This window comes from Trachurus trachurus, assembly GCF_905171665.1.
Source record: "Trachurus trachurus genome assembly, chromosome: 24".
NCBI classification, from domain to species: domain Eukaryota; kingdom Metazoa; phylum Chordata; class Actinopteri; order Carangiformes; family Carangidae; genus Trachurus; species Trachurus trachurus.
The window spans coordinates 297,529-317,644 of NC_139910.1; the positions used below are offsets into that span (position 1 = coordinate 297,529).

At 49.4% G+C, this 20,116-nt stretch overlaps 2 protein-coding genes across 3 annotated transcripts in view; both read right to left on the bottom strand.

Moving 5' to 3' along the window:
• The window catches only part of LOC311007046 (activator of 90 kDa heat shock protein ATPase homolog 1-like), a 119,864-nt gene that overhangs the window by 49,086 nt on the left and 50,662 nt on the right, over positions 1 to 20,116 (bottom strand). The gene's annotated exons all lie outside the window — the stretch shown is intronic.
• Positions 1 to 20,116, bottom strand: part of cdc42bpb (CDC42 binding protein kinase beta (DMPK-like)) — a 45,842-nt gene that overhangs the window by 11,393 nt on the left and 14,333 nt on the right. The window contains exons 8-29 of one of the 2 annotated variants that reach the window (XM_084000818.1): positions 19,755 to 20,003; positions 19,232 to 19,472; positions 17,662 to 17,772; positions 16,501 to 16,634; positions 14,686 to 14,928; positions 12,138 to 12,248; positions 11,363 to 11,607; positions 10,441 to 10,546; positions 9,576 to 9,700; positions 8,793 to 8,895; positions 7,847 to 7,909; positions 5,944 to 6,092; positions 4,856 to 4,953; positions 4,647 to 4,726; positions 3,966 to 4,040; positions 3,805 to 3,876; positions 3,237 to 3,342; positions 2,721 to 2,857; positions 2,277 to 2,416; positions 1,785 to 1,866; positions 936 to 1,152; positions 92 to 154 (exon numbers count right to left, since the gene is read on the bottom strand). In XM_084000818.1, coding sequence (XP_083856944.1) covers positions 92 to 154; positions 936 to 1,152; positions 1,785 to 1,866; positions 2,277 to 2,416; positions 2,721 to 2,857; positions 3,237 to 3,342; positions 3,805 to 3,876; positions 3,966 to 4,040; positions 4,647 to 4,726; positions 4,856 to 4,953; positions 5,944 to 6,092; positions 7,847 to 7,909; positions 8,793 to 8,895; positions 9,576 to 9,700; positions 10,441 to 10,546; positions 11,363 to 11,607; positions 12,138 to 12,248; positions 14,686 to 14,928; positions 16,501 to 16,634; positions 17,662 to 17,772; positions 19,232 to 19,472; positions 19,755 to 20,003 — 2,950 coding nt within the window. The remainder of the gene's footprint in view (positions 1 to 91; positions 155 to 935; positions 1,153 to 1,784; positions 1,867 to 2,276; positions 2,417 to 2,720; positions 2,858 to 3,236; positions 3,343 to 3,804; positions 3,877 to 3,965; positions 4,041 to 4,646; positions 4,727 to 4,855; positions 4,954 to 5,943; positions 6,093 to 7,846; positions 7,910 to 8,792; positions 8,896 to 9,575; positions 9,701 to 10,440; positions 10,547 to 11,362; positions 11,608 to 12,137; positions 12,249 to 14,685; positions 14,929 to 16,500; positions 16,635 to 17,661; positions 17,773 to 19,231; positions 19,473 to 19,754; positions 20,004 to 20,116) is intronic. The other variant, XM_084000819.1, reaches the window with a different exon arrangement.

Consider the following 20,116-nt stretch of genomic DNA (forward strand, 5'->3'; position numbering starts at 1 on the left):
ACATTTCTTAAGAACATATTGGTGAATCCGGCCCCTGGTTCTGGACCAGGTTCTGAACCAGGTTCTGGACCAGCTGCTGTGTCTGTCTCACCGTCTCTAGTGACCTCCACCACAAACAGTCCGTCCTCCGTTCCCAGGGCGATCCTCTCCCGATCTGCAGAGAAACAGGTCACATTCTATTACTGGACACACACACACAGAGATACGGACCGAGCACTAGCGATGGGCGTTTCCAATCATTTTCTATCCTAACCTGGTGTTACCCGGGTAACCGATTACTGTAATAAAAAATAAAATGACGTCATGTCTGACGGACAGACAGCAGCTGGGGAATAAATGCTCTCTGTCCGTCAGACAGTCACATCACTGACACACAGCGTCGTCAGACTAAATATCAGCTGGATAATAAGAGTAGAGATGGAGTTTAAGATGCTCATACGGGGCAGATGTTCATCTTTATACCGCGGCGCCTCGGAGGAGAAAACTGTTTTTTCTTTTTTTTTAAATCATTAGCGGTGTTTATTTATTAGTCCACTACATGTTGGTGCCTTCGGTCCTCTCTGCCTCGCATCGTCTCAGGAAACAACTGGGAAGGTTTCACAATGTTTGTAAACTGAAAGCAGCAGATTTTCTACCAGACTTGATGACACCTCTCGTCGCCGAGGGAACCACCACAGATTATTGTAAAAGGTTTGAAAGTCCGAGGCTCGATCCAAAAATGCTTTTACACAGCAGAAAATCACGTTGCTTGATCCCAAACTGTTTCACGACAAAAAGCTGAACCACGGCATGATGATGTAGTTTGATCCGACACTAGACTGTTGCTCTAACGTGACGTTGTTTTAATCCGAGGTTAACTGGATAATAAATTCATAACCGAGTAGCAGACTGCCTACTGGGTACCCGGGTACTCGGGTACCCGTGCACACCCCTACCGAGCACGGCGGCGGACAGCGTGGTCTTGATGACGGGCAGCGAGGCGTCGTAGGCCTCGTGCAGCGCGTGCACCGGGCGGCTCCTCAGCAGGTTCTTGTTCAGGATGCTCTGCAGACTCTCCAGGATTCTGACCCACTTCCTCTTCTCCACCTCGCTCTCCGCCAGCACCAGCAGCGACGCCGCGGACAGCTGCGCCACCAGCTGCGACGACGTCACCTGGTTACCACAACAACAACAACAACAACAACACACAACCGGTTACTAGGGCTGGGACGATACGCTTTTCTCCTGATTCCATTCTTCTACCATTCTTTGGATGGCGATTCGATTCAAATTGTGATTCTACGATATTGCAGATTCTCTCTATGATTTTTAGTCTTTAGCATTTTTAACATTTATCTGCACACAAACACTGTAGGAGCCTAGAAATTAACATAGTCCATTATGAAGTGAACTTAAACCCTTTAAAACCTGGACTCTCTGGATGTAAAAAAGGCGAACAGATGCACATTGCATCCTAGGAGGTAGACTGTATGTCTTGCTCTTCATTCATCATGATGCACAGTATTTCTATTGTATCGATATGTTTACATTTTCAATTGTGATGCAGATGTGTTGCGATACTCAATGTAATTACAACATTGGTTTCTGTTCTAATTCTGCCTAACCTCCTAATAAAAATATTAACAAAAAAAAAAATGCACATTGCACAATATTTAAAAAATTTTTCCCCCAAAATGTTAAATTTTTTTTTTCGATTTTTGAAAAAAAAGAAAAAGATATCACAATATTTATGTGAATGGATTTTTTCTCCCCCCCCTAACGGTTACAACCCGGAGGAGTCGTACCCTGAAGATGCAGGGGACGTCCTTCCTGGTGGCGTGGATCACGTCCGACGCCAACACGGAGCTGACGGAGAACTCCTCGTCCCTACGGAGAACACAACAACATCAGTTCACGTCTTCATTTGACTTATGTCGACTTAAAAACATCTACAAAGTGACTGTGTGTTAATACTGGAGTGATTTGAGTTGTCTCGTTAATTAATATTATTGTTAGCATTGTGATTTTTTATTATATTATTTTTAAGATGAGTAGTGTTTCTACTCTCACTGTCTAGTGTGTCTGCATGTGTGTGTCTGTGTATGTGTATACATGGGTGTTTGTTTTGGTAATTGTTGTGTTGTTTTCCTGAGCTGAGGCCTTGTATCGGCCCGTTGGGTCTCTTGTCTCGGCCTGCACCTATTATTTCTTTTGTCAGTGTATTTTAATGTGTCCTATTCTTGTTATTCTGTATTGGTGCAAATAAATAAATAAACTAAGACCTGGAACCGTCTCACCTGAGGTCCAGAACCAGACCGGCCACCACGCCCGGCTGCGTCGACTTCCCCTCCGGAACGTCGTACAGGAACAGCTTACAGTCCGACACCACGGCGAAGGCTCGCTGCCAGCCCTTCTTCACGCCGCTCGGCTTCGGAATCTGACGGGACAGAACACGTCAGTCTGCTGAGGAACCACCGGAGAACTACTGAGGAACTACTGGAGAACTACCTAACCCAGCTGTTAGACCGGCCTGTCCTCTCTTCCTATGAACCAGTCTGCCATCCAGTCCTCCCATTAAGCTGGTCTGCCTTCCCTTCCCATGAACCAGTCTGCCTTCCAGTCTGCCATCCAGTCCTCCCATTAAGCTCTCTCCCTGCCTCTACAATACTACTCTGGCTATACAAATAAAATTGCCTTGCCCACTACAACCCAGTAGAACCAGTAGAACCAGTAGAACTTACCCTGACGTAGCCCTTGTAGGCCGTGCCGATGCCTCGCTGCACGTCGACGCCCTGCGGCCTCTTGGCCTGCTCTGCTGGGATGGGACAGACCAGCGGGGCGAAGTCTTTACACGACACGTGGCAGATGAAGGAACACACTGTGGAGACAAGGAGAACACTTTTATTGTTGGTTTGATTGTTTTATTTAGTTTTATTTTTAAACTGCGGACCACCAGTGAAGTCCATGACGAATTTCCCTACAGGGACAATTAAAGTATATTGAATTGAATATTGAATTGAACTGTTAGAACTGGCTCCTCCCACAGGGCAGCGGCCAATCAGAAGGCAGGACGGTGTGTGGGCCAATCAGAAGGCAGGATGGTGTGTGGGCCAATCAGAAGGCAGGTCGGTGTGTGGGCCAATCAGAAGGCAGGACGGTGTGTGGGCCAATGAGAAGGCAGGACGGTGTGTGGGCCAATCAGAAGGCAGGACGGTGTGTGGGCCAATCAGAAGGCAGGATGGTGTGTGGTGTGTTACCTTCACAGGCGTATCCCTGGCGGATGAGGCCGACCATCAGAGAGCTGCAGTGGGTGCACTGGGTCGGACTGGAGAACGTCTTGATGCTCAGCTGGTGAGCTTTAGGCTGAGACACACAGAGAGACAGGTAGAGACAGGTGAGACAGGTGAGACAGGTGAGACAGGTGAGACAGGTAGAGACAGACACAGAGAGGACGACTGTACGGCCTGTAACGATGCTTCAAAGTCACGATTCGATTCGTATCTCGATTTCTGACCCACGGTTCGATACACGATCCAATTCAATTCGAAATTTTTAAGGTTAAAAAAAGAAGAGATTTTGGTAGTAAAATAGTCGACCAAAATCTCATTGGTCGATTGGTCGCAGGAAAAAACAAACAAACTTTTGTTGGGTGTGTCGCAGTTCTGCCATTTCATTGGCGACACAGGTTCGTGTCTTAAAGTGTCGCGGGTTCGGTTTCGACACGTGTATCGTTACAGGCCTACGACTCAGTCCACAGTGAGACAGAGACAGGTGAGACAGGTGAGACAGGTGAGACAGGTAAAGACAGGTAGACGTGTCCTCTACCTTTGGTGTGATGAGCGTGGAGCTCCCGGAGGTGGGGGAGGGGCTGGCTGGGACCAGAGCTGCTTTGACTTCCTGTGGACAAGGACAGAGACTCAGCTGGATGATGACACACACACACACACACACACACACACCAAACACACACACACACACACACTGACCTCAGGTTCGGAGGCAGCGGAGGGGGAGGGGGAGGTGGCCTCTGACTTCAGGGGGGCGGAGTCTATGTCCGTGGTCTGAGGAGAAACAACATGTGACCAAACAACAACAACAACAACAACAACAACAACAACAACAACAACAACACTGATCAATCCACCATGACGTCTAGCTGCCACTATTAGCAACATGCTACCAGCTACTAGTCAGGTAACCATGGAGACCAGGTGAACTAGCTGCTGGGGGTTGTAGGTAACCACGGCGACCAGGTGAACTAGCTGCTGAGGGTTGTAGGTAACCACGGAGACCAGGTGAACTAGCTGCTGAGGGTTGTAGGTAACCACGGAGACCAGGTGAACTAGCTGCTGAGGGTTGTAGGTAACCACGGCGACCAGGTGAACTTACTACTTCCTCCATCAGAGCCGGCAGCGAGGAGGCGGAGTCAAGAGAAGCCTCGACGCCACGGAGACAAACACACACTCAGTGACATCATCAGTGACATCATCACTACCTGTCTCTACCTGGTCATGTGACTCCTCCCCCCTCCCTCTCCCCCTGCTCTAAGCCCCTCCCCCTCCCCCTGGTCATGTGACTCTAAGCTCCTCCCCCTGCTCTAAGCCCCTCCCCCTCCTACCTGTCCTCTAAGCCCCCCCCCCCCCCCCCCCCACCACCAGCTGACTCACCCTGAAGGTGAGGTCTGGAGCCAGTGGAGACGTGTTGAAGTATTCAAAGATGGAGTCCTGGAAGTCTGGAAGCTTCAGGCCTGAGGAGAGACACAGGTCAGAGGTCACAGGTCACAGCTGTGTGTGTGTGTGTGTGTGTGTGTGTGTGTGTGTGTGTGTGTGTGTGCGTGTGCAGGTGTGTAGGTGTGTAGGTGTGTAGCTGAGCTCACCTTTATCAGAGCGAGAGCGACTCTCCTCCACCTCCTTCTTCAGGCTGTCCACCTGCTCCCCCATCTCCCTGCTGCGCTCCTCTGACTCCTTCAGCTTACTGAGGACACACAGAGGACAGAGAGGACAGGTGAGACAGAGACAGGTGAGACAGGTAGAGGACAGGTGACCTCTGACCTCTCCAGCTGCAGGTTGTGACCTTTGACCTCTCCAGGTAGAGAGGTACAGGTATAGACAGAATCTCCTTGTTGTTTACATTCTACTTCCTGGTAGAAAACCAGCTGTAATGTGAATGAGATCAATAGTAACGAACGAGAGTTTAGCTATATATCATATTTTTCACGCCCTATCACCGTTTAGACAAATCTGAAATGATTGAAGAAACATTACTATTTCTGTGTGTGTGTTTTGTGTTGCTATGTGTTGTATTTATTCAGTTTGGGGGAATCACAGTGTCTAGAAAGCATCAGTGGCTCAGCTGAAGCTAAGCTAACAGCGGTAGCTAAGCTAACAGCGGTAGCTAAGCTAACAGCAGCTAAGCTAACGGTAGCTAAGCTAACAGCGGTAGCTAAGCTAACAGCGGTAGCTAAGCTAACGGTAGCTAAGCTAACAGCAGCAGCTAAGCTAACGGTAGCTAAGCTAACAGCGGTAGCTAAGCTAACAGCGGTAGCTAAGCTAACAGCAGGACGTCAGCTGTTAAAACCCTCCCGTTGTGGGACACGACATGAAACTACTCCAGTTAGCTCAGTCATGTTGGAACTCAGATATCCGCTGGAGAAAATATTTTTTCATGGAGCGTTTATTGAGTCACTGAGTTATTAAAGTTAAACAGGTAGCTAACCGTTAGCCCGGCTAATCTATGATAACCATGACTAATTACAAAAATGTGCACACAGAAATAGTAATGTTTGTCCAATCATTGGTTTTATAAACTTTACAAACATCAGATTAGTCTAAACGGTGATATAGTGACATGAAAAAGTAGATAAATATAGTGAAACTCTCGTCCGTCACTATTGTGCTGGTTTTCTACCAGGAAGTACAAGGAAATTCGTCCTATAGACAGGTAAACAGACAGGTGACCTCTGACCTCTCCAGCTGCAGGTTGTGACCTTTGACCCTCCTCAGCTCCTCCTGCACCAGCGTCTTGGCTCTGATCTCGGCGTCGAGAGCCGACTGCAGCTCCAGCCGCGCCGACATGTCCAGCTTCTGGCTGCGCCGCACCTTCCACAGGGGGTCCTGAGGGGGGGGGGGGGGGGGGGGGGGGGGGGACAGGGGGGACAGGTGAGACACGGCCTGCTGCCACGGCAACAACTACTACCTGGCTATGACAGCAGTAGATGGAGCAGCAGCCAATCAGAGCAGCTCAGACACAGTCATGTGACCAGCAGCCTCGACCCGGCACAGCAACGTTTATACACGTTCACAACCCAACACGGCGCCGTGGCAAACCACACGGCGCCGTGGCAAACCACACGGCGCCGTGGCAACCAGACACGGCGCCGTGTGGGTGTATTCGATGCGTAGACACAGGAAGTCACATGTGTCTATAAAGCATCCAGTGCTAACGGCTAGGCTACTGTTAGCTCTGTGCTAACGGCTAGGCTACTGTTAGCTCCGTGAGTTCATCCAGTGCTAACGGCTAGGCTACTGTTAGCTCCGTGAGTTCATCCAGTGCTAACGGCTAGGCTACTGTTAGCTCTGTGCTAACGGCTAGGCTACTGTTAGCTCCGTGAGTTCATCCAGTGCTAACGGCTAGGCTACTGTTAGCTCTGTGCTAACGGCTAGGCTACTGTTAGGTCTGTGATAACGGCTAGGCTACTGTTAGCTCCGTGAGTTCATCCAGTGCTAACGGCTAGGCTACTGTTAGCTCTGTGCTAATGGCTAGGCTACTGTTAGCTCTGTGCTAACGGCTAGGCTACTGTTAGCTCTGTGCTAACGGCTAGGCTACTGTTAGGTCTGTGATAACGGCTAGGCTACTGTTAGCTCTGTGATAACGGCTAGGCTACTGTTAGCTCCGTGAGTTCATCCAGTGCTAACGGCTAGGCTACTGTTAGCTCTGTGCTAACGGCTAGGCTACTGTTAGGTCTGTGCTAACGGCTAGGCTACTGTTAGGTCTGTGATAACGGCTAGGCTACTGTTAGCTCTGTGAGTTCATCCAGTGCTAACGGCTAGGCTACTGTTAGCTCTGTGATAACGGCTAGGCTACTGTTAGCTCCGTGAGTTCATCCAGTGCTAACGGCTAGGCTACTGTTAGCTCTGTGCTAACGGCTAGGCTACTGTTAGCTCTGTGCCGGCTCGTTGAGAACCGTTTCTATAGCAACTGCTTCCCCTGTCTCCAGTAGCCTAGCAACAGTTTATTATAAAACTCATCACTGAGTCCGTTTATACGGTTTAAAACTCTGGTGTTGTGTTTGACTGTGTTGTACCCGTTTCACTCGTTTACCGTTGCCATGCCAACGCATGCAGCGGGGAGGGGGAGGTGGGCGGGGCTTGTGAGCCTGTACTCTATTACTTCTACTGAGTACTAGCCTCGCATCACCAGGCTCTTCAGACAAGCAAAGAGCCTGGTGTCCGTTACCTCTGAATTAGTCTGCATTCTGGTTCCTGTCTGTAGCGGATACCGAAATCACCAAATCCACCAAAATAAAAGTGTTCACCAACATAAAACTTATAAAATAAACATTAACTTGCAATACAATAAAAGCGAAATGTTAACTTAATGGCTCGGGGACTTTCTTGTAAATTATATTCCTTAAATTAAAGAGTTTTACCGCATTTTATTAGCTTGGTGCTTTTATTTTGAAGGAAAGGTCTGTCTCTCTCGCCCTGGATCCGTTTCCTTCCCAAAACAGCGAGTCAACGGCCCCAGACTAACTGAGTACAGGATGAGCCAGTATCTGTGTATCGGTCACGGAGGCGTGTGATTGGTCGACAGCCATGCGAGCCAGTAGCCAGTAGCCATGCAAGCTGAATCCTGATTGGCCACTCACCCTCCTCTCTCCACCAATAGGAGGCCACGGCTTCCTGGGGGGCGTGGCCACGTCAGACTCAGGCTGAGGTCACGGGTTAGAGGCCAGAGGGTCAAGGGTTAGGGTCAGTTACCATGGTAACAGGGAACCAGTAGGGTGTAGATGTTAGTGAGTCGTTGCTCTAAATCTTACCAAGAATATTTGTCTTATTTCTCATCAAAACAAATCTCATTCTACTTAAAATAAGACTCATCACGTTAAAAGCAGCTTGTTTTTAGACACTTTTTACTTCTTTCAAGCAGATTTTCACTTGAAATAAGTAGAAAAATCTGATAGTGGAGCAAGTTTTTCTTTCTTATTACAAGCACAAAAAACTTGTTTTCACTGGCAGATTTTTCTACTTATTTCAAGTGAAAATTAGTTTGAAACAAGTGAAAATGATCTGAAAACAAGTTAATTTTTAGGTGATGAGTCTTATTTTAAGTGGAAAGAGATTAGTTTTGACTAGAAATGAGACATTTTGACAAGAAATAAGACAAATATTCTTGGAAAGATGTAGAGTTTTTACAGTGTGGAGGAGAGGAGGTAACCAGAACAGACTGGCACAGTTCTCTACTGTCTGTCTGTGGAAATATCTCATGTTTTAACATGAAAACCTGCTGCTTATATTCAAGTGCGGCCTAGATATGTGTTTTATTTTAACATGTATCTGGTGCAGCTGATACTCAGGTGCTCTATAGTCTGTAAACTACGGTAGTTTAGATTTTACACATTCATAGTTGTGAAATTAATCAATGCAGAATAATCCAGATACTGTGATTATTCCTCTGACAGGGACCAACCCTTTACTGTGACATCACTAACACATGTCCAGGTGTGTGTGTGTGTGTGTGTGTGTGTGTGTGTGTGTGTGTGTGTGTGTGTGTGTGTGTGTGTGTGTGTGTGTGTGTGTGTGTGTGTGTGTTACCAGAGGTCTGGTCAGGTTGGAGCAGCGCAGCGTCTCCAGCTCCTCCGTCATCTTGGTGGCCAGGGCCTGGAGGTATCCTCGCGCGTCCTTCTCATCGCTCACCCTGAGGCACAGACACACGGTCAGTCCTCAAGCCCCGCCCCCCTGGAGCCTTAGGCCCCGCCCCCTGGAGCCCCGCCCCCTGACACATGAAGCCCCGCCCCCTGACACATGAAGCCCCGCCCGTCTCAGAGTTCCTACAGGTTCCTTCAGGTTAAATTCAAGTCTTTTTGTAAACTAAACATTGAAACTAGGCCCCCCCTCCTCTGGGGCTAAGCTACGTAGCCTCCTGCCCCAGACAGCAGCAGTTGTCATGACAACAAAGGACAGGAAATACAGTCCGAGTGAAGCTCTGGAGCCGTGGGCCGATAGCCGACCGTCACCAACACCGGGAGCCTCCAGTGTTATGTTGTTATGTTGTTGTGGTGAGCTGGGAAGACGGTGTTAGCGGCGGATGCTAACCGCTACCGCTAGCTGAAGTTAGCATCGAGCTAGCTCACTACAACGGCCCTAATACTTGTAACCAGTCGAGGCTTTAGTTGTCGGTGACGACGGGGAATCGGTCCGCGGCTCCAGCGCTTCACTCAGACTGTATTTCTCTTTGTTTGTTGTCATGACAACTGCTGCTGCTGAGAGAGAGACGTGCTAGCACTCGTTAGCATCAGAGACAGCTAGTAGACCCCGCCCCCTGTTACATTACCCCCCCCCCCCCCCCCCCTGCTCCCTGAAGCCCCCCCTCCTCACCACTGGATGATCTCGGCGATCTGAGCCTCCCAGTGCGCCACGCTCTCCTTCTTAGACGCCAGGTCGGTCAGATCGTCCTCCAGCTGCCGGTTCTGAGCCGTCAGTCTGTCCACGAAGGAGCACAGCTACACACACACACACACACACACACACAGCCGTTAACCTGCTGTAACCATGGCAGCAGCAGTAGCGGTAACAGTGGCTATCCACCACTTTATTTTCCCATGATCCATTGCGTCACACCACAACGGAAGTGGGTTTTAGTAGCGTTCTAGCGAGCGGCTAACTGGTAGCGTTAGCGGCTAACTGGTAGCGTTAGCCACCGGTTCTAGCGAGCGGCTAACTGGTAGCGTTAGCGGCTAACTGGTAGCGTTAGCGGCTAACTGGTAGCGTTAGCCACCGGTGTAGGTACCAAATGTGGGGGCTCCGGGCTGCCAAAACCGTTTTGACTAAATCTGATGTTTGTTAAGTCTATAAAACGAATTATTGAACAAACATTACTATTTCTGTGTGCACGTTTTTGTAATTAGTCATGGTTATCGTAGTTGTTAGCTTTGCTGCTGCTGACAGCTAAGCTAACATCAGCAGCTAAGCTAACAGCAGGACGTCAGCTGTTAAAACCCTCCCGTTGTGGGACACGACATGAAACTACTCCAGTTAGCTCAGTCATGTTGGAACTAGGATATCCGCTGGAGAAGATATCTTTTCATGGGCCGTTTATTGAGTTATTGTTTATTGACACTGCTAACGGCTAACGGCTAACAGCTAACGGTTAGCCCAGCTAACATTAATCTAAAATGTAATGAATGGAGTGTCATGGCGACACCCAGCACCGTTCTCCGGAAAGTGGTGGATAGAAACACACCTTGTCGGTCTCTGCCGTCAGCTTGCGGTTCTCCTCCGTCAGCAGGTTTTTCTCTCGCTCGTATTTCTCCTTCAGGACCGAGACGGCCTCGTCCACCTCCACCTGGCTGCACACACACACACACACACACACACACACACACACACACACACACTAAGTCAGCACTCCCATTGGCTCACTGGGAACCTAAACTAGGAAACACTGGGCGAGTCGACCACTAAATAATAATAAAATAACTGTAAAGACAAAACTACATATTTATCATTAACAGGTGGAAACGTGGATTCAGACTCTTCTTTAACCTTAAAGGGATAGTTCAACATTTTGTCAAATTGGCCCATCACCATAATCCCTATAGTCATAGCAGTAGGTTTGTTACCTTTAATTGTCGGTGCAAGCTGTTTTTAGAACGGCGGAGCAGAGCCGTGAGCTGCTCAGAACTACGCTACGGAGGCTCATTATGGGATTTCTTGGTTTCCCTCATCAAACTCATCAAATACACAATCCAACAACTCCACAACGCTCTGGTGGACAAGTTGTGAGCTGCACATTCACCACGCTATGAGATAATAACACAACGTTACCACACAGAGTTGTTTTAGAGGGAAATTCATGCAAAACCACTGATACACGTTGCCTTCAGGGACAGTTTTTCATCATCAGTCTCTGTATTTCCCTCTAAAACAACTCTGTGTGGTAACGTTGTGTTATTATCTCATAGCGTGGTGAATGTGCAGCTCACAACTTGTCCACCAGAGCGTTGTGGAGTTGTTGGATTGTGTATTTGATGAGTTTGATGAAGGAAAATAGCTAAAAACAGCTTGCACTGACAATTAAAGGTGATGAACCTACTGCTCTGACTATAGGGACTAGTCTGCCTAGCTGTTGAACTGTCCCTTTAGCAGCAGTGTGTCCTCCTCACCGGTCCCTGCGGGCCTTGTCCAGCTTGTCCCTCAGCAGCAGCAGCTCCTTGTTGGCGGCCAGCGTGCCGCCCTCAGACTCGTGCAGGTCTTTGCGTAGCTTCTTGACGTCGTTGCAGTGAGTTGAGTCTCTGCTCAGCAGCTCCTCCTCGTAGAACAGAACCTTCTTATCCAGCTCGGCCTTCAGCCTCAGCAGCTCCTGCTGGGACTCTGCCCCCCCCGAGGCCGGACCGCCGCCCGGCTGGGACTGCACAGGGACCAGGAGCAGAGGGAGCAGCTCGTTAGTTTCTGTTTATTCATCATCAGTGACGATTTGTGAAAAAAGAGCGGAAGACTAAGAATAATAATAATAAGTTTAAAGAAACAAAATGGCCGACATTCACACTAACTAGAAAAAGAAGCATTTCCTGCAGAAAATGCGTGTGAATGCTGAAAGCAGCTGAACGCTGTTGCTGAAGCAATGCTGAATGAACTGAAGAAATTGTTGAATCAACGCTAAATTAGCTGAAGAAACTGCTAAAGCAATGTTGAAAAGGCTAATGCTAAAGCTGAAACATGTAACTTGTAGTATGAGATGAATGCCTTTTTAAAGGTAAAAACCAGTAGAAATGCTAAAGGGAGAAGAAAACATTGAAATTCTGCATGTTTAAATGTAATGGTTAAATAGTTGAAATCTGCAGCTATAACCTGACAGGAAGGACAACTGATGAACCAGCACTAACATAGCCGAAGCAATGCTACACGGGTTCAACAAGCAGTGAGTGTGTGACCTCTGACCTTCAGGCTCTCCAGCTCGGCCTCCAGCTGTTTGGAGTATCCCTCGCTGTGCTCCCTCAGCTTCCTCTCCTTCGACGCCTCGGCCTTCGCATCGTCCAGCTGGGCCTCCAGCTACACACACACACACACACACACACACACAGGGCTTTTATTCTGAAGGCCAGCAGCACGGGGCTTTTATTCTGAAGGGCTCCTCTAACACACAGGTTAGACAGCGGAGCGACAAGACCGTGAACCTGCTCGTTTCTACCATAGATCTACTATACATGTAGATGCACGTCAACACGGCGGCCATCTTGGTGAGGGGTTTCTGACTATAGACATATAAACGTCTGAGCAGCAGTCAGACCAGTCAGACCCTGTAGAACATGTTTCACTGTATGGATGCATGTGGGTGTGTGTGTATGGAAGTCTATGTTTAATATAAAAAATAAAAATTATAAAAACATTTTTTTGTTGTTGTTGTATCATAAATCTATGTCTGACATTTATAATAAACCAAACACTTGAATATTTGGTTAGTTGTGGTGATGTTAATGGTTGATAGACCTCTAAAGCAGGAAGTAGACACGGCTTCCCCCTGACCAAGATGGCCGCCGTGTTGACGCATCGTTCCTATGGACAGCAGCGGAGGAGGAGGCTTCTACGTCTATATATCTATGTATATATCTACAGTTTCTACAGCTGTGAAATGAGCTTCCTGTTAGTGTAGATGACATCACTTCCTGTTAGTGTTGATGACATCACTTCCTGTTAGTGTTGCTGTCAGTGGGATGTAGTAGTGGTAGTAGTAGTAGTAGTTGTAGTGAAACAGAGTGTAACCACTCAGTGGACCTGGGTCTTGTCCTGTGTGAGGACTCTGTCCTCTACATGTATTTACTGTCTTGTCTCTGTAGTTTATCTCCATTTGTATTTTATTTTTATTGTGTTGTTTTTATTCCTGCTGGTCAACTGTTATTTATTTATTTATTAGGGACTAGAGATGCAAATGAGCAGCTCAGCTACAGTCCAGTATATTTACTATAGGGTTATATATGTGTGTGTGTGTGTGTGTGTGTGTGTGTCGCCCCCCGGTGGTGGAGACAGAGACCTGCAGCTCAGAGTCAGACTGAGACCTGGACCAGTTCTCTACTGATCTCTCCTGCTGCTGCTGCACCTCCTCCTCCTCTCCTCCTCTCTTCTTCCTCTCCTCTCTCCTCCTCTCTCTCCTCCTCCTCCCCTCTCCTCCTCCTCCTCTCCTCTCTTCTCTCTTCTCCTCCTCTCCTCTTTCTCCTCTTCCTCTCCTCTCCTCTCCTCTCTCTCTCCTCCTCCTCTCCTCTCCTCTTCCTCTCCCCCTCCTCCTCCTCTCCTCTTCCTCCTCTCTCCTCTCCTCTTCCTCCTCTCCTCTCACCTCCTCCCCCCCCTCTCCTCTCTCCTCCTCCTCTCCTCTTACTCTCCTCCTCCTCTCTCTCCTCTCCTCTTCCTCTCCCCCTCCTCCTCCTCTCCTCTTCCTCCTCCCCCCCTCTCCTCCTCCTCTCCTCTCCTCTCCTCTTCCTCCTCTCCTCTCACCTCCTCCCCCCCTCTCTCCTCTCTCCTCCTCCTCTCCTCTTCCTCCTACTCTCTCTTTCTCCTCTCCTCCTCTCCTCTCACCTCCTCCTCCCCCCCCTCTCCTCTCTCCTCCTCCTCTCCTCTCCTCCTCCTCCTCTCCTCTCACCTCCTCCCCCTCTCTCCTCTCTCCTCCTCCTCTCCTCTTCCTCCTACTCTCTCTTTCTCCTCTCCTCCTCTCCTCCTCCTCCTCTCCTCTCACCTCCTCCCCCCCTCTCTCCTCTCTCCTCCTCCTCTCCTCTTCCTCCTACTCTCTCTTTCCTCTCTTCCTCCTCTCTCCTCTCCTCCTCCTCCTCTCCTCTCACCTCCTCCCCCCCCTCTCTCCTCTCTCCTCCTCCTCTCCTCTTCCTCCTACTCTCCTCTTCCTCCTACTCTCTCTTTCTCCTCTCCTCCTCTCCTCTCACCTCCTCCTCCCCCCCCCCTCTCCTCTCTCCTCCTCCTCTCCTCTCCTCTTCCTCCTCTCCTCTCACCTCCCCCCCCCTCTCTCCTCTCTCCTCCTCCTCTCCTCTTCCTCCTACTCTCTCTTTCTCCTCTCCTCCTCCTCCTCTCCTCTCACCTCCTCCTCCCCCCCTCTCTCCTCTCTCCTCCTCCTCTCCTCTCCTCTCTCCTCCTCCTCTCCTCTCCTCCTCCTCTCCCCCTCCTCTCCTCTCCTCTCTCCTCCTCCTCTCCTCCTCCTCTCCTCTCTCCTCCTCCTCCTCTCCCCCTCCTCCTCTCCCTCCTACTCTCTCTTTCCTCTCCTCCTCCTCTCCTCTCACCTCCTCCTCTCCTCTCCTCTCCTCCTCCTCTCCTCCTCCTCTCCTCTCTCCTCCTCTCCTCTTCCTCCTACTCTCTCTTTCCTCTCTCCTCCTCTCCTCCACCTCCCCTCTCTCCTCTCTCCTCTCCTCCTGCCCCCCCCACCCCCCTCCCCCCCTCCCCCCTCCCCTCCCACCTCTCCTCTCCTCCTCTCCCCCCAGCTCCTCCTCACCTCCTTGCGGTTCTTCTCGGTCTTGCGGATCTCCTGCCTCATGGCCTCCATCCTGAGGAGGAGCGCCTCCACCTCCTCCTCCTTGTCCCTGAGCTGGCGGGAGAGGCGCTGCTTGGAGGAGCGCAGCTCGGCCACGCGCTCCGACGCCTCAGAGAACTCCTGCAGCGCCAGCCTCCTCTGGGAGTGCGCCTCCTTCAGCTCCTTGGTCTGACTCCTCAGGCGCTCCAGGGAGTCAGACAGCTGCTGCTCAGAGGAGAGGAGGAGGAGAGGAGGAGAGGAGGAGGAGGAGAGGAGGAGGAGTCAGTCTCACGCCAGGAATACACTGGGAACGGCCGCGACGGGATACGTTAGCGGGGCGGAGCAGAGTTTTTACCTGCTACACCACGGACGCGACGCGACGCGACTTCACTGTTTGTTGTTGCAGCTTCAGCTTCACCTTGTCAAGCTGCAGTAAATGAGTGACTTTATGCATCTCAACACATTTTTACATCCTTCCTGTTAAAATGGATTGACAGAACCTTTTCACAGGTAATCTGCTGACTATGTAGGTTTGCAAGTGCAGACTATATTAGATGGTATCATTAACTGTTTAACTACACGATCATGGATCCACAATGTAACAAAACAAACCCCATAATGTTGCACTGCTACTGGCTTTGCCTCTGGTACATGAGACATTCATTTTAATCACTTTTAAACGTAATATATTGGTTTTATACACAGTTCTCTGTAGTTTTCTACCTGTTGGAGGGCCGCGTAGCCACGCCACCAGGAAATAAAATAGACCCGGCGCGAAAAAGAAGAGAAACGCCGCGCGACGGCCGCTGGAGGAGCTTCCATTGACTGAATGGGCGCGAGCTGCTGCGGCTGTCGCGTGACGTACGTTTCGCGTCGCGGCCATTCCCAGTTTATTTCAGCCGTCACACTGGATCACATGAATCAGTGGTTCCAGGTGTTAGAAAATTGTTCCAAAAATAATTAAATAAGTCTATATGTTAAGCTTGTTTGTAGCTGAAGCTCCCAGTGTCTCAGTTCACTGCTCTTCCTGTGTCCGTGCAAATCTCGCGTGATTTGCACTGACACAGGAACAGTTTCTCATGTCGGGGCTTCAATACCAGAGGGACATTACATACAAGCAGCATGGAGGTATCTGGATGTTTTTTGGTGTGTCTTTTTGTTACGAAGACAGTTGGTATCCATTTGCAACCGTCATATGGACATGCACTGCTACGCCGAGACCCCCTGTAACTCAGAGAAGCCACGGAGGACTCTGAAACTTCTCCCAGCCCTTAGTCCACATGAGGGGGAGGAGATCAATTTGAATTTTGGGTGAACTATTCCTTTAAGTGATGACACCATGATTCTCTCAAAACATTTGATTACATTTGATGTTAAGGCAACAGGAGGGGCAGGGTGTTATGACTGATTCCTTCCAGAAGGGGGTGATCTACAGACACAGTGCAGCTCAGCTCCTCCTCAGGTTGGAAGGAGAAAGGAGGAGATGCCGCCTGTGGCCCTGTGGCTTTTTTTACCACAACGGTGTTTAACAACTGACTGGACCTCATAAGGGTCGATCAACACTCTGGCGTCCTGGTCAGTGACACTTATAGATTGTAAAACATTGTCACACTCAGAGGAGAAATGATGGGTCTCAAATCTCATAAAGAGGTCAGCTGATTAATTTGCTTTTTGCAAGTTATCATTAAGTTCAGACATTTCTTGGCTGTGGTCATGTTAGTGATGGCCTTCATGGTATCCCACAGCTTCTTGGAGTTCATAGCATGACCATTTTGTTACTCCCCCTCCTCCACTCACCTTGTGCACCTCCTCCTTCTCCTGCCTCAGCGTCTTCACCTGCTTCTCCAGACTCCTCAGTTTGGAGGCGGAGCTCTCGTAGTCCTGACGCAGCGACACCGCCTCCTCCAGCTGGTGCTCCAGCCTATCAGAGTCTAGCAGAGGGAGAGGGGGCGGGGCTTAACAACCTCACCAAATAAATGCAGTAGTGACCGGTGTAGCTACCAAATAAATGCAGTAGTGACCGGTGTAGCTACCAAATAAATGCAGTAGTGACCGGTGTAGCTACCAAATAAATGCAGTAGTGACCGGTGTAGCTACCAAATAAATGCAGTAGTGACCGGTGTAGCTACCAAATAAATGCAAGTAGTGACCGGTGTAGCTACCAAATAAATGAAGTAGTGACCGGTGTAGCTACCAAATAAATGAAGTAGTGACCGGTGTAGCTACCAAATAAATGAAGTAGTGACCGGTGTAGCTACCAAATAAATGCAGTAGTGACCGGTGTAGCTACCAAATAAATGAAGTAGTGACCGGTGTAGCTACCAAATAAATGCAGTAGTGACCGGTGTAGCTACCAAATAAATGCAGTAGTGCAGCAGCCTCAATAAATGTGTCCAGCTGCCAGAGTTGTCCGGTTGCGGCTTCCACAGACTCCCACAACAAACATCAGAGCAAATTTCCTAACAAACGTTATAAACTGACCACAGACTCTGAATAGCGAGGCTAATTTCTGTTAGCCCGTCTATGGTGTTTTACATTATACGTTAGCATTAAGCTAGCAGACTTTATGCTTAGTTGTAACACTGGCTGTGTGTGTTTTGAACGTTGTTTCAAACTATGTGGGTTTGATTGAACATCTTTGATGCTTAAATATATATATTACCGCTTAATATATTGCTTTACTCCTCTTTAGTACACCCGTAGGTCTATGCTACACCGGCCGTTACCATGGTTGTATCCATGGTACCTACGCTGGCCGTTACGATCGCGGTTGGAACGTTTTAATTAATTATTAGTAGTGTCCGAAAGTGTTTTTTTATTTGACCAGTGAGTCACTATATTGAATTCACTGTATAGTGAGTGAGGGAGGAGGGACGAGGGAGGAGGGGGGGGTTTAGGACACAACCTGTGTATGTGTGTTACTACTGGTTACCATGACGACCACAGCCTCTGACTGACCTGCCAGCTTCTTCTTCAGACGTTCGATCTCCTCGTTCAGCTTCTTGATCTCTTTGTCCCGAGTCAGAGTTCCTCCTCCTCCGGACGGAGCCTGGAGCGCCTGGGTCGACTCTACGGGGTCAGAGGTCAGAGGTCAGAGGGTTAAAGGTATAGTCTGTAGGAATCCCCCCATCCAGCGGTGCGGCTGCATATCTGAACGTATTCTTGATGCTGCATTCACCTGCAGTCGGGCAGACGGCCGTCGCTAACAAACCAGATGTCGTTTTAGTCACAGAAGTCCAGAGAAAGACGGTAAAACAATACCACATCACCATGACAACATGTTGTCATGTGTATTGTTTTGCCTCGTGCTGACGGACCACTTGTTTACTTGTTTACATAGAGGCTTGTTTATGCCCGTCTGCCGTCTGCCCAATTTCAGGTGAATGCAGCATGAAAAATATGACTGAGTTGCTTCAGATCTACAACCACCACGCTAGATGGAGGAATTCCTACACAATGTCCCTTTAAAGGTTACTTAGTTATAGTTACTAGTTACTTTCCCCAAGAAGTAACTGAATTACTACGTTATAAAAGTAACTAATTAGCAGGAAAAGTAACTATTGCTTTACTTTTTATTTATTTAAAGGTATAGTACGTAGGAATTCCCCCCATCTAGCGGTGCGGTTGCATATCTGAACGTATTCTTGATGTTGCATTCAGGTGAAATGGGGCAGACGTCAGACAGACAACAGACGCTGCATGTAACAGGATAAACAAGTGGTCTGACAACATGTTGTCATGGTGATGTGGTATTGTGACAACATGTTGTCATGGTGATGTGGTATTGTTTTAGTAAAATGACATCCGGTTGGTTTGCCGACGGCCGTCTGCCTGACTGCACCTGAATGCAACACCGGTGCCTCCGTCCTTCCTCACACTACACAGTGGTGACAGTTTCAACAGGCGCTAGCTGGTCAGGTCAACAATACCACATCGCCATGACAACATGTTGTCACGTGTATTGTTTTGCCTCATGCTGACGGACCACTTGTTTACATAGAGGCTTGTTTATGCCGTTACATGCAGCGGCTGTCGTCCATCTGCCGTCTGCCCAATTTCAGGTGAATGCAGCATGAAAAATACGACTGAGTTGCTTAAGATATACAACCACAACGCTAGATGGGAGGAATTCCTGCACAATGTTCCTTTAAAAACACTCTTTCTGGTGGTAAAATAAGAGGAAAAGGAAAAAAAACTGAATTTCCAAAGATTAAAATGGAAAAAACGGAATTTGAGAAAAGGCATCACGTCACGGCGTCGGAGACTCCTCGGAGTCTTGACAAAAAAAGTCGCCACTGTACGGCGTCATAGATGACAGAGCGGATATTTTTGGTATAAAGTGGCTTCTAAATATAGGTCGCATGGCCAGACTACGGAAAAAAGCACGACTTATAGTCCGGAAAATAGGGTACATTTAACTTAAAGGACAATTCCGGGTAAATTCAACTGGGGCTGTATGTTCCTAACATTTTAGGTCTAAAAGAAGGAATCTGAAGGTTTCCAGTTTAATTGCTCCTGTCGGTCTCACCCTGAAGTCTCCGGTTCAGCTCCTGCTTCTCCTGCTCCAGCCGGCGTATCCTCCTCTCGAAGGCCTCCACTTCCTGCCCTCCTCCCCCCCCTCCTCCTCCTCCTCCTCCTCCTCCTCCTCCTCCTCGGCGGCCGCAGCCGGAGCTGCGGTCGGAGAAGCAGCTGTCGGTGGTGAAGGTGAAGCCGACGAAGGGAAGGTGCTGCCCGGTGAAACCTGTATGAGACACTGGAGGACCGGGGTCCTGCAGGAAGACACGGACCGGACCAGTCAGGGAGGTCCAGACTGGGAACACTGGGAATACGCTGGGAATACTGGGAATACTGGGAATGCTGGGACACATTGGGACAGACTGGGAATCACTGGGACAGACTGGGACAGACTGGGAATACTGGGACAGACTGGGAATGCTGGGACAGACTGGGAATACTGGGACAGACTGGGACAGACTGGGAATGCTGGGACAGACTGGGAATACTGGGAACACTGGGAATCACTGGTGTGATGTGTGTTTGTGTTTCCTCACCGGGTTCTTGAGGACGTCATCGTCCACGTCGAAGTTGGACGTGTCGGTGGGCGAGGACACGTCGGGGATGTAGGGCGCCTCGGCAGACCGGATGTTGTCCCAGTCGATGCCGCTGAAGAACGGGTGGTTCTTGAAGTCCGAGATGCCGTTGAGCCCCAGGCGGCGTTCCCGCGAGCAGAGCAGGCGCTGGATCAGGTCCTTGGCGTCCTCCGACACGTCCGACACGTGGGACGGGAACTGGAAACGCTCCTGCAGCCCAGCGGGAGAAACGAGAGCGAGAGGGAAAGTGGAGTGAGGAGAGGACGAGGACGGAGGAGAGGACGGATGTAATGAGAGCAGGACGCCGGCGCTCCGTCCACCGG